This window comes from Garra rufa, chromosome 3 (genome assembly GCF_049309525.1).
Source record: "Garra rufa chromosome 3, GarRuf1.0, whole genome shotgun sequence".
In the NCBI taxonomy this organism is placed as follows: Eukaryota; Metazoa; Chordata; class Actinopteri; order Cypriniformes; family Cyprinidae; genus Garra; species Garra rufa.
This window is the reverse complement of record NC_133363.1, coordinates 13,547,898-13,561,883: the sequence shown is the minus strand read 5'-3', so window position 1 is coordinate 13,561,883 and position 13,986 is coordinate 13,547,898. Positions and strand designations below refer to the sequence as shown.

General features: G+C 35.1%; 1 protein-coding gene across 1 annotated transcript in view; it reads right to left on the bottom strand.

Annotated features, from left to right (window-relative positions):
- Positions 1 to 8,013, bottom strand: part of piezo1 (piezo type mechanosensitive ion channel component 1 (Er blood group)) — a 110,310-nt gene extending 102,297 nt beyond the window's left edge. Inside the window, exons 1-2 of the mRNA XM_073836553.1 lie at positions 7,869 to 8,013; positions 1,507 to 1,602 (exon numbers count right to left, since the gene is read on the bottom strand). Coding sequence (XP_073692654.1) covers positions 1,507 to 1,602; positions 7,869 to 8,013 — 241 coding nt within the window. The remainder of the gene's footprint in view (positions 1 to 1,506; positions 1,603 to 7,868) is intronic.
- Between the last annotated feature and the right edge of the window lie 5,973 nt (positions 8,014 to 13,986).

Here is a 13,986-nt window from a genome sequence, read left to right as displayed (position 1 = left end):
AGAGTCTATTTAAAGACTTATCTTTTCTTATTTAAATGCATGCAACTGCTTTGAATAGGAATAATAATGGATAGACCTCTACAAGAGATTCTCTAGCAAAACTACCTGGTGCTAGAAGAAAAGCAAATCTGGATTTCTAGCAGTGGTGACGAGGCACAATTAGTCTGAGTACTGTTATTATGCCACTCCTCATGGCCACATACTTCTGTTATGAGTGTGTATGTGCTCACAGTTAGTGGTTCTTTTATACAGAGCATCAAACCATCATCCACTTTTCAGCACCTTGTTAAGCCCAGTTATCAAATACACACTTGCCAACACCTTTGTTTCTAGCAGTCCTGCCTCTTAAAGAGGAAGTGGCTGTGAGGATCACCTGCTACCAGCATGAGAGCTCTGGACTAAAGCCCTAAGATAAATGGGCTGCCTTCCTGTCAACGATGCGCCTGCCAAAACCACAAAGCTGGGTCCAACCCCTGAACCCTACACATTACATAGTAAGGTCCTCGGATGGGGAAAAACCGATGTAAACCGCTTCTGAGAGCCAAAGAACCTTTTGTTTATTCTATCATCATTTAGGCTTTGTAGATCTCTGTGGTCTTGTGATGTCTAATACTACAGGAATGAATGGGTTGTGGTTTATAATGGATTCCTCTATTATCAAGGTCAAGTCAAGCTGTGGTTTGGCAAAATGACTGCTAGTCTCTAGTTCCAGCCCCTACTAGACAAAGAGGGATAGTTTTAGATCGATAATACTGTTTATTGTATCATTACAGAAAATATGGATATAATAAAAAAATAACATGTATAATAATACATATATTATATACAATATATATATATATATATATATATATATATATATATATATCTTCCTATATATCTTAGAATATATCTTTTTAATGAAACAATAACATTAAAAATATATATATTAGTACAAGTTTTATATAGTATAAATTCTAATACTTATGGTTGTAATTTTCAAGTTATTTTTATTTCATGTTATGTCTTTGTTTTCCATTTCATTTTTCAAAAGCACAACATCCAGTGCTGCTCCATTCAGCAATAAAGTGTAACCATGGTCACTCTGGGCATTTATAATTCAGCAACATCGATTTGATCAAAGCAAACCTTAGAGAAAATTAAGACCTTCTTTAAGTCTCCAGCTATTAAGATGTTTCTTAAGAGCAACATACCCTCACATGTTTCTTATGTTTCAGAAGACATCTTGACATTATGTTCAGATATGGTCAAATAGCTCAATTAAACTCAAAACATCTCTGATATTCTTTCAAGGCAAACTTATCTGAGCTATTCTGTCCACTTGATTCCTGAACTATGAAACAGCAACCTCTGAGGCTGGGCAATAGTTTTTCATCTGGGAATTCAACACACCAGACCATATCAACAGCTGTTCATTTAGCAACCGTTTGGTTTTGCAATCAGCTATTTTTCTGGTGAGACAGAGTATTGTGAAATTAGGAATTGGAGCGTGAGAAACTGTCTTACCTCGTAGTGTGTGTTTGTTGGGCCATTGAAACCATGGTAATAGCAGCAGGTACAGAAGGTAGACTAATGAGAGAGCGTTGTAGCGAAAGACACTGGCTGTGGAGAACAAGAGAGATAAATGATCAGTTTGCGCAGCCATATTAGACAGTCAACTTTGCATTACATAAAATAGTCTATTTATACACTACCAGTCAAAAGTTTGGACACACTTGACTTAATGTTTTTTTTTCTTTTTTTTCTTTTTACTTTTTAGTCAAACATTAATTATTTAAAAAACAATACAATGAATTTTTTATTTGACTTGATTTGATTTGTTTTGATTTGATTTTACAATACAAATTGTGCCAAAGAATGATTCTCAGTTTGTTTTTAAGAAAAACTGAAGTTAAGAATTTTTTTCCCATGAAAAGAATAAATGTTTTCTTAACAAACAAACTGACAATCATTCCTTGGCACAATTTGTATTGGAAAATAAAATAATGTATTTTTTTTTTTTTTTTAATAATTAACATTTGACTAAAATTTAAAAAATAAATAAAAAATTAAAATAATAAAAATAAGTCAAGTGTGTCCAAACTTTACACGCACATATATACACACACACACACACGCACATATATACACACACACACACACACACACACACACACACACACACACACACACACACACACACACGCACATATATACACACACACACACACACACACACACACACACACACACACACACACACACACACACGTACAGTTGAATTAAAAAGTTAACACACCCTGCATAATCTGCAAAATATTAATTATTTTACCAAAATTAGAGGGATCATACAAAATGCATGTTATTTTTATTTAGTATTGACCTGAATAAGATTTTTACATATAGTCAACAAGAGAAAATAATAGCTAACTTGAATTTATAAAAATGACCCTGTTCAAAAGTTTACATCCACTTGATTCTTTAGAAAAATTCCACAAATTCTTTGGTTTTTCAGCATTCTTGTGTATTTGAACCCTTTACAACAATCACTGTATGATTTTGAGATCCATTTTTTCACACTGAGGACAAATGAGGGACTCATATGCAACTACTACAGAAGGTTCAAACGCTCACTGATGCTTCAGAAGGAAACACAAAACACGATTCTGCAAGGTGTATGTAAACTTTTGATTCAGCTGTAGTTGTGTAACCATTTACTTCTGGAAAATCCAGCTAAAACTAGTTTCTGATGGTTTTACACGAGTACTACATTGCTGAGAGTTTTAAATGATTAAGCTAGTCATTTATAGTCATTAGCTGGTCCAAGTGGTGTTCACATGAGATCTTAAGCACATAACATTTTTATTTGAACCCTGCAATCATCCTGATAGGATATGATACGCTCAGGCATTATCAATTCAACATATAACAAACTTTGAAGTTTGTGTTCTTTTAATTCAGGATGTGGTGTGTTGATAACTTATTGGTCACTCATCTTCATGTGATACAAATTTGCAGGTCACAGTTCACTAAACTCAAACTTTGGAAAACGGCAAAACGCAAAACTTTGAAGGAGCTTGCGCTGAGGAGCTTGGGCTGAGATTGGCCTGTTAAAGGGATAGTTAGTAACTCACCAAATAATTGACCTGTTACATGAAAAATCTGTCAGCATTAGCCCCTGTCACACATACAGTCTTTACTGGTAAAATACCAGTAAATTATTTTTAAGAGATCATGTGTGAACATGACCTTTTCAAAAATACTGGTAAATTTGTCCTGGCAATTTACCGGTATGAGAAGTTGTAACATTACCAGTAAATTATCGGTAATGTGCTTTGTGTGAACACAGAACGAGATTAACATTAGGCGCCATCATAAGACCTCTACTCTGGGCCAATCATAACATTCTGAGGCAGACGACGCATTTACTCCGCACTGTGTAGTTCAGGTTAAAGTCATCTAATACATTGTCACAGAATTTACCGGTATTTTGAAAATGATGTGTAAATCATGCTTTACTGGTAAAAAGACTGTGTAAACAGTGCATTTTTGTATTTTCCGGTAAAGTTTATAATAGTAATAGGGGCTATCCACTCACTCTTAAAGCCTTGTTCCAAACCTGTCTTAGTTTCTTTCTTCTGATGAACACAGAAGAAAGTATTTTGAAGAATGTTGGAAAAATAAAGGTGCTTCAAAAGGTTCTTCAAGCAATGCCATAAAAGAACCATTCAGTCAAAGGTTCTTTAAAGAACCATTTCTTGCTTACCTAATCTGAAGAACCTTTTGTGAAACAGACAAAAAAGGTTCTTCTATGGCATCGTGAAGCACCTTTTTTTTTTTAAGAGTGTAGCTATTGACTTCTAGAGTATTTTTTTTTCATGCTATGGAAGTGAATGGCTACTGGCAAGAGTTTGGAACAACTTGAAGGTGAGTAAATAATGAAAGAATGGAATTATCCTTTGGTTAAGATCTTGGTCAGCCTGGTTAGTGCTGATTGACCACCTTGTCTAAACTTGTAGAAAGCCATGGTCTAACCAGCAGCAAACCAGCTTGACCACCTTAATCTGGCATGACTTGCTTTTTCAGCTGTTTAGAATTTTTTTTCTATGTATTTTAATTGCTGAGGACAGCAAACTGCTAAGAAAACCAGCTGTCCAAGACAAAAGACAGAAGAGAAAAGGTCACAAGGTCACCATAAAATGGCAACCTGATAGATAAATATCTCATACCTTCTGTTGGTTGTGTAGTTGAGGTCAAAAGTTTACATAGAATCTGCAAAATGTATTTTATTTATTTAATTATTTTTAAATACATTATTTTACCAAAATAAGAGGGATCACATAAAATGCATGCTATTTTTTATTAAGTACTGATCTCAATAAGATATTTCACATAAAATATGTTTACATAGTCCGTTTACATAGTCCACAAGAGAAAATAGTAGTTGAATTTATAAAAATGACCCTGTTCAGAAGTTTAAACACACACGCACACTTGATTCTTAATACTGTGTTGTTACCTTAATGATCAACAGCTTTTGTTTTTTTCTTAGTGATAGTTGTTAAGTCCCTTGTTTGCCCTGAACAGGTTAACCTGCCCGCTGTTCTTCAGAAAAATCCTTCAGGTCCCACAAATAATGTGTTTTTTTTTAGCATTTTTGTATATTTAAAAAAAAAACACAGCTGCGGATCATTCAGGCAACAACACAGTATGAAGAACCAAGTGTATGTAAACATTTGAACAGGGTTATTTTTACAAATGTGTCTATTATTTTCTCTTGTGGACCACATCTAAACATCTTTTATGTGAAATATCTTTATTTTGGTCATTACTAAATAAAAAATAACATGCATTTTGTATGATCCCTCTTATTTTGGTAAAATAATTAACATTTTGCAGATTCCGCAAGGTGTATGTAAACGTTTAACCTAAACTGTATTTACTTTTTCTGAAGGTGTTTGACTATTTCCAAAGTCACTGCAAAAGATGTTACCTTTGGTTCAGTCTGAAGTGGATGGCGTGAGACTTTAAGTCTTTGAGAATGCTGATGATGCACTTTTGAACCTTTGTAATTGTTCTAATCAAGCTGAGAGGTCCATGTGCAAAGCATTCTGGGATTAGTTCCCAGCTCTTTGAGGGTTTGCCAAGGCATAGAGGAGTTCCCCGCCTCCTGCTGCAACTAGAAAGGGATACCTTTCCCTGACTCGCATTTTCCATGCCATCCTAACAACACCTCAGATTCTCCAAAACACTTTTACTGTTCTTCGATCTCCGATGCACGCACATAACTGAAGGCTTTGTTTGAGAAGTCTGTCCCTGGCTGGTGGCCATAAAGTTTCACAGGCCCGAAGGCTACGGCGCTGCAACTACCGTTGCGATGCAGGAACAAAGGCATACAGTGTTCAGAATTCAGGGGCAGCTCACACTGCCTCATGACTTCACCAGAAAAAAAGAGTCTATTAATGCAGGGAAACTATGATGGAAATCCTAGAGTTGAACGTGCAACGCTGGTTTCTGTGATAGCCCTTGGTGATATCAGAGTGTATGAACTGAAATGGGACAGAGTTTGACGGTTCTGTGATCAAAGCATGATGGAGTCACCTGAGGCTTATCTGTGTTTTCACTGAACCAGCAGCAACTGTGATCTAATAGAAACACAGCAGGGGCTGATAAAACACTAATAATAAGCAAGCACTAGCGGCTTACAGCTTATTTTTCCAACTTCTCTGGTTTCACTAACCGCACACTGCAGCAGAAGTGTGTGGAAAGAAAGACAGGACTTCCTATTCAGAATCAGTTATTACGACTTCCAAAGTAAGTGTATTTACTTTTGAGACTAACTGAATATATTTAACATTATATTTAATGTGAACGCGTTTAGTGTACTGAAGGTACAGTAATGCGATTGGGCGATTTTCAAATGTACGTTTCAAGACTTTTTGTTATAAAGTTTCTTTTTTAGGTTAAAAGGATAGTACACCCAAAAATTTAATTCTGTCCTTATTTACTCACCCTCATGTCAGTCCAGTCATGTCAACCCGTAAGACCTTCTTTCATCTTCGGAACACAAATTAAGATATTTTTGATGAAATTTAAGAACTTTCTGACTCAACAGAACTACCACGTTCAAGGCCCAATCATCGTTAAAATAGTCCATGTGACATCGGCGGTTTAACTGTAATTTTATGAAACTACGAGAATACTTTTTTGTGCACAAATGAAAACAAAAAATAACGTCTTTATTCAACAATTTCTTGAATACACGCATTCACAAGAGTACACACAAAGTTGTTATTTTTGTTTTCTTTGTGCACAAAAAGTATTCGAGATTTATCAAATTAAGGTTGAACCACTGATGTCACATGGACTATTTTAATGATGTTCTTACTACCTTTCTGGGTCTTGAACATGGTAGGACCCTTGCTCTCCATGGAGGGTCAGAGAGCTCTCGGATTTTGTCAAAAATATCTTAATTTGTGTTCTGGAGATGGTCTTACGGGTTTGGAACAGCATAAGGGTGAGTAATATCACCCAAAATGACATAATTTACTTTTTTGGGTGAACTTTTCCTTTAAACATGTTACTAGTATTTTGAATAAGCTGTTTCAATGGTCATAACAGTGTCAAACGTTGATGTAAAAAATAAAAGATAAAAATAAAAACATAGCTTCTCATTTTTAATATGAGGTCATGAAAGCTGCCAGCACAATAATTATAATACAATTTGGAAAAACATTTCAAATAGTTCCAGATGTTATACTAAAGGACATTTGAATGTATTATTAAGCCGTTTTTCCAACCGTTAGACTTCCATATGCCGCATCCACACAAGGAAGTATAAGTTTTAACTTGTTTTATGCTTATTAATGCTGCAAATATCTTTCAGTTCTGTTGAGATGTTACAGCACAGTTATATTTCACAGTTCAAGATGAAGACAGTCACACTCCTAGGTAATTTACTTGCTCCTTTTCCAACTATTGTAATAATCAAGGAACTTTGCGCAATGATATTACGCAGCACCTGAAAATAGTCCCCAGCTAGGTAACTTCCAACGTGACTGGCACTAAGTTTGTGTTAACTAAGTTATATCATTGTGCCTGCTGCACCCATGGTACGGCAGCAAAGTTCCTTGATTATTACGCCGGAATGAGAGTATAGTTCCAAGCCATATCGGCCTAGACAATCACAACTTTTAATTTTCCGTCTGCCTTAGTATACAATGTAACTACAGATGAGTCAAGTTTTAAATTAGGAAAAATATTGAAAGTCTTTGGCCATTTTTGAGTGAGTTGCTAAGCTATGCTTAAAGTGCTACCGCCAGACCAGAGATCGACTGAATGGATTCGAAAATGGTAAAACTCTAGGGGAGTTGGAAAATTAGCCTATTTTCAAAAAGAGTGACGTGGTCCTTTAAACCTGATTATTTTATTATACATAAATAAATAAATAAATAAATAATAATAATAATAATAATAATAAATAATTATTAATATTGAATTTATAGACAAAAATCATTTTTTTTATCTCTCATATATTATTCTGTTGTTGTCCCTTTAACATCTTTATGCAATATATTTACATTTATTAGATTAGTATTATTATAGATTTACTTACAGAGGATGTGACCTCTTCTCCAATCACATCAATCACTCTGCTTAAATTAAAGGGTTAGTTCACCCAAAAATGATAATTAGCCCATTATTTACTCACCCTCCAGGCATCCTAGGTGTATATGACTTCCTTATTTCATACAAATCCAATCAGAGTTATATAAAAAAATGTCATGGCTCTTTCAACCTTTATTATGGCAATAGGAGGGTGTTTCTCTTCATCAGTCCAAAACAAGTCAAATAAAGTGCATCCATCTGTAACGTTAAAAGTGTCTCACACAGCTTGCGCTCATTGATGTACATGGATAGGGATGCACCGAAATGAAAATTCTTGGCCGAAGCCATTCCGGCCGAATGATTTCGGTTGCCGAACATTCGGTGCATCCCTATACATGAAAGCAGAAGGCGGATGACGTAGGACATCGCACCGCTCAAAAGTGACGAACATGGACGCGCCGAGGAGAGACCAAAACAAAACAATAGAGACGCATGCGCAATGCCGTCATCCGCTTGGACAACAGTAAGAGCAAGCTAGATTAAAGTGATTATTACATTTTGAATATGGATATTTTTCTTACAAAAAAGCATTAGTTCGTATACACCTAGAATGCTGCTTTTCTTTTCTTTTGTACATTAGATGTACAATCTCACTCTCGCTCTCTCTGTTTGTATTCACAGACTTGGTGAAAGTCTTTTCCATTGTTGTTTTTCCATTGCTTTAGGGCTGTGCAATATGCACAAAATAATCACATTGCGATTTTTTGAACGAATATTGCGATTGCGATTCTATTTGCGTTTTTTTTTTTTTTTTTTTTTGCTTTTTCAAACAAGCTACATACATTCTAAATGTATTCAGTGCACAAGAAGTGCATAACAAAACATTTCACAATGAAATAACATAGTATTAAGTTTAATAAACAAAACTGTAGTAAAATTGTCTTTAAAACAGACAACATAAAATAAATTAGCCATGTTACTTTTTTTCCCGGTACTTTAGCCTACTTTGTGTAATAACGAAAACATTCATTTCAGTGGAAAAAATAAGTCCAAAACTCTCTATTTTAACATTTTGAGGGCTCTACAATCTTTTGCCTTTTTTTTTTTTTTTTTTAGAAATTCTTAAAAAGCATAAACATTTATTTATTTTTAATCAAATGAAAAATAAACCCTTTTAATTTTTGGCAAACAAACAGAGGTTTACTGTTAAAATCAATACATGGAAGAAAAATTATGTTCAGTTTAAAACGTTTAAATAATAATTAAGTGGTTAATCTTGTTGTAATATTTATTTTTTTATCATATATATTGTTCTATGTAAATTATTTAAATAGGAATATATAAACACCTACATTATACTGTACAAAAGTAATACAAGACTAATATTGTTCTGTTTCATGTTAAACCATACTTTTATTTTGACAGGTTGCCGTGAAGTTTCTGTGTGTACGCTGTACAGTATAATATGTTATAATAAGTTTTCTCAAATGAAACGGTAAAAGTGAAACTCGCAGCAGCTTTGGAGATTGAGTTTATCTGTTCATGTGAGATGCAAACGCTAAAAATTAGCAGGAGCGTCACGTGTGCTTCAGTATGCGTGTAGTAGAAAAACAAAACCATTCATACATACAGAGGCAAACGGAACATGCAGGATTCATATTAAAACGGTCTTTTTGCATTTCAGTTTTCACAGACACTAGTCAATATCGTGATTTGAATTAAGTGACAGACCAACTATTGATTTATTAATCCAAAAATCGACGAATTCCGTGGCATTCCGCGCTATAGTAAATTAGGTTTTTATGAATGGAGTCCGCGATCCAGTCCGTGTTTTTGCGGAGGAGACATTGTAAACGCGCGACCATGTAGAGACAGAAATTACATGCCTTCGTGTAAATAAGATAAATAACATAAGGCAGTTTAGTTTGTTTAATAAGAGAACAATGTGTAGACCTGTTCTATAGGAAAGATAACCTTAAATGACTTCTATTGTGATCTGGCGCTATATCGAAAATAAAATGAACTTGACGTTCAAGGGGGGTGGGGGGTGCCGTTGGGGGGGATAGATAAAAACGCAGCCTTATGCGGTTTAGAAATCGCATGTGCTTAAATCGCAATTTTTTTGCGATTGCGATTAATTGCACAGCCCTACATTGCTTACTCTGATCTCAGAGACACATTCATCCAGCTGTCACTATAAAGGAAACACTTTAAGTTTCCACCCATGTAAATAAATTAAAGATGACAAGTGCAGACTGGCAGAGTCCCAAAAACACAAACACTAATTTTATAAAAATCACAACTTAAGAGTTTGCATCAACATGAGGGGGTCTTAGTAAATGTCCACAAAATGATTATAAAACACTCAAAATCATGATCTACATTATGTAAACTGACAGCTTGTCAACTCTTCTTAATTTGTAAAATGACTACTGCTGTTGATGAGGCAGTTACAGTCAGGTCCATATATATTTGGACACTGACACAATTTTTATTATTTTAGCTGTAGACCAAAACATATTCAAGTTACAGTTATACAATGAATATAGGCTTAAAGTGCACACTCTGAGCTTTAATTTTTAGGGCGGTCTCATCAAATTGGTAGAAAGGTTAAGGAATTACAGCTCTTTAATATGTACCTCCCCCCTTTTTCAAGGGACCATAAATAATTGGACAGTTGACTTAAAAGCTGTTTCATGGACAGTTGTGGGCTATTCCTTAATTTTTTCTACATCAATTAACCAGGTAAAAGGTTTGGAGCTGATTCTAAGTGTGCCAATTTGTATTTGGAAGCTGTTGCTCTGAACCCATCATGCGGTCAAAGGAGCTCTGCATGCAAGTAAAACAGACAATTGTTAGGCTTCAAAAACAAAAGAAATGCATCAGAAAGATAGCAGGAACGTTAGGAGTGGCCAAATCAACAGTTTGGTGAATTCTGAGAAGAAAAAGAACACTGGTGAGCTCAGCAACATAAAAAAGCCTGGATGTTCACAAAAGACGACAGTATGGTGGATGATTACCTCTCCATGGTAATAAAACATTTTACAACATCCAGCCAAGTGAAGAATACTCTTCAGGAGGTAGGCGTGTCACTGTCAAAGTCTACAATCAAGAGAAGACTTCACCAGAGCAAAATAGAGAGGGTTTACCACAAGGTGCAAACAAGGCCAGATTAGACTTTGTCAAAAAATATTTAAAAAAGCCAGACCACTTCTGGAAAAGCATTTTTTGGACTGCTGAAATTAAAACCAACGTGTACCAGAATGATGGGAAGAAAAAGTATGGAGAAGGCTTGGAGCAGCTCATGATCCAAAGCCTACAACATCATCATCTGTGAACATGTGGAGCAGTGTAATGGCATGAGCATGCCATCAACAAAATATTAACAATGAACATTTTATTCATGATTATATTTATTTGTCCAATTACTTTTGAGCCCCTGAAAATGGGGGGTCTGTGTATAATAATGGTTGTAATTCCTTAGCATTTTATGTTATATTTTTGTTCAACCCCTTGAATTAAAGCTTAAAGTCTGCACTTCAATTTCATCTTGATTGTATCATTTTAAAACTATTTTAGTGGCATACAGAGCCGAAATTATGAAAAGTGTGTCAGTGTCCAAATATATATGGACCTGACTGTAAATAGCCTGTGATGAGCAATAAATTCTTGGACAATGTGGGCCCATGGAGTCAAACTAGGTAAAACTTCTGTAACACAGAACTCTATTAAGTCTCCTGAGTTATGAAAGAGCAACCTCTGAGCAATAAAATTTTCCTCTGAGATGCTACACTCATAAGAGTGGGCCGGGCTGTACTGGGACGCATATGTTTACAGTTACACCTCTGAGCGTCTCTGCTGTCCTGCACTGAACTGCTTCATGACATTGGATGGCTACAGGAAATTATGGTAATTTGGGACCTGGAAAAATCAACAGCCACACCACAGGACCGGGATCACGACATACCTGCTTTACAAAACACGCATACCACAGTTAAAAAAAGCCTCTAGACATTAGGGCAGACATACTGCCTAGTGAGGCCCAGTGCTCTTAACAACCATATAACCCATAAACCTTCAGTCATGAAGGTGCTAATTTTGCTCATAGTGGAGCTTTTTACTTAGTTCTGCATATATGAAGTTCAGCCATCATCCAAACAAGACATATTCCAGCTATACCTTCACAAGCCACACATTTTTTGCTCTCTTAATTTGAACTTTTGCCTCTAAGATGGTGCCGATATGTTATCATGTTATATAAGTTGTTTTACCAAACACTAATTTACAGGCTATACACAAGTTCTGTCTGTTTGTCAGTGATGAACCATGCCTGGAAAGAAACAATAATCAATGCTTTTGTATTCTGAAACATTTTTTGAACTCCCAGATTCCATATATTTGGTGGAGATAAGAACCCACAATACACCACATTTGGCACCATATGTATTTTTGATGTCTTTGGTTTCTATGGCCCTATAAAACATTTTTCCCTACCAAATTCTGTTTTATTTTTGTTTTAATTGCTAACTTTTTAATAATCAAAGGTTGTCTAATTAAGTGAATTCATAAAGCTTTAACCAATTTATAATTAGAATTTTAACCGTTATATTGTCCTATGAAATAGGCCTTTTATTTATTTTTTTCAGAAATTATGTGTCATCTGTGTTTATTATTCAATACAAAATTTAAAATGATATAAAAAATTGTTAATTAATAAACGTTAACCATTTATTTACTTTTTTTTAAATCAGATCAAATTTGTACAACTCTTTTCATTTTTTGACGAAGTGCTGCAAAACAGGTTCAGAACTAAAATTGAAACCTGATGAAAAATTGAGGTGTGAAATTGCTTAAAAATAATGTTTTAATAAACTGCATTAACATTATTATTACTATTATTTTGAGAAACATATTCTGCTATATAATATTCTACTATAAAATATAATATTTTCAAAAATATATACTGTATGTGTCATACATATATATATATACACACACACACACACACACACACACACACACACACACACACACACACACACAGTACACACACATATATTACATAAACAAAATATTGACATCGTTCCCCAGCACTACCTTTTTTTCCTCAAGTTAAACTGGCAGATTTTGGTGGATTGTAGTGAAAAAACTTTGAGATGAAATGCTTGTGAAGTGAACTCTTTAGAGACAATGTCCATGGACTCGTACAGTGAGACGGCAGATGCTGAAAAACTTCAGACTTCATATTTGAAAAGGATTCTTTTCATGGTTTAATATTCACAGACACTATTCCACATCAGATTTGATTAGGTATACAGCACTACTTGTGATTTATTTATCCAAATTTTGCCAAATTCTGTGACATTTCATGTAAATTCCATTTTCCATCCATGACTAGATTTCCATGATTTGTTTCACGTTTCCCACATCACAGGGCTTTAGGTTTTTAATGTATGATTTATTGAGAGAATTACTTCTAAATTGAATTGCCTGTTGGGCATTTTTAATTTGCTCAATCCAGAAAATATACAATAGACAAGCAACAATACAACTAATGGCATACATGCATTCCCTTCCCCTCCAACTTCCCAAACAAGGATATTCAGTCCTCCATACCAATGACCCGATAAAACATGTAAGACAGTGTTATCCACTCATGGCTGAACACATGGCCAGAACTGAAGACACATTAAGTCTCCTGACCCCCTAGGTCATATCTCAGTCTGCACTGTTGAAAGTATACAGGGACATGAACTACTTATCTCTTTCACAGACAATCTTCAGCGCTGTCACCCTGAGGTCTTCCAATTCCTTCAGAGTGTTTATGGACCAGGTCCTCTAAATGTCACCTACTTTAAACCACGCAGTAAGATCCTATTCTGACCCTTAGAGTTTTGATGCAATGTCTTTGAGAAACACCCACTCTGCATGTGAATTAACCAACAGTGCTGAATGGTCTGGATCCGCTCACACACTTGGCTGTCGTGTCAAATATAGTTTCTAACTGTGCCATTCTTAAACAACAGGCTAAATTATATATGAGTTCAAGTCTAAATTACATTATGATTAGTTCAAAAAACAACCTGCACTTGTAATCCGAAAAACAAGAGTTAAGATTAGACTGAAATGTTCAAAGACCGTGTTAAAAATAAACTTTCCTGTTTGTAACACTGGCATTATCTGAAGGACATGCAGAGCTGTAGGTGCTACACATAGCAATACTGGTGCTTCCTCCTTGTACTTTGCCATGACCAGGCAGGCCAAGTTTATGATCCTTTAATACTCTAGTTATGTTTGACATGAAACATGAATGGTCATGTAATGCCTTAATCTATGTGACTCCACAATGTTGCAGAGGTTTCATGTTTTCCTAACTTTTTTTTTGGTGAAAACACAACA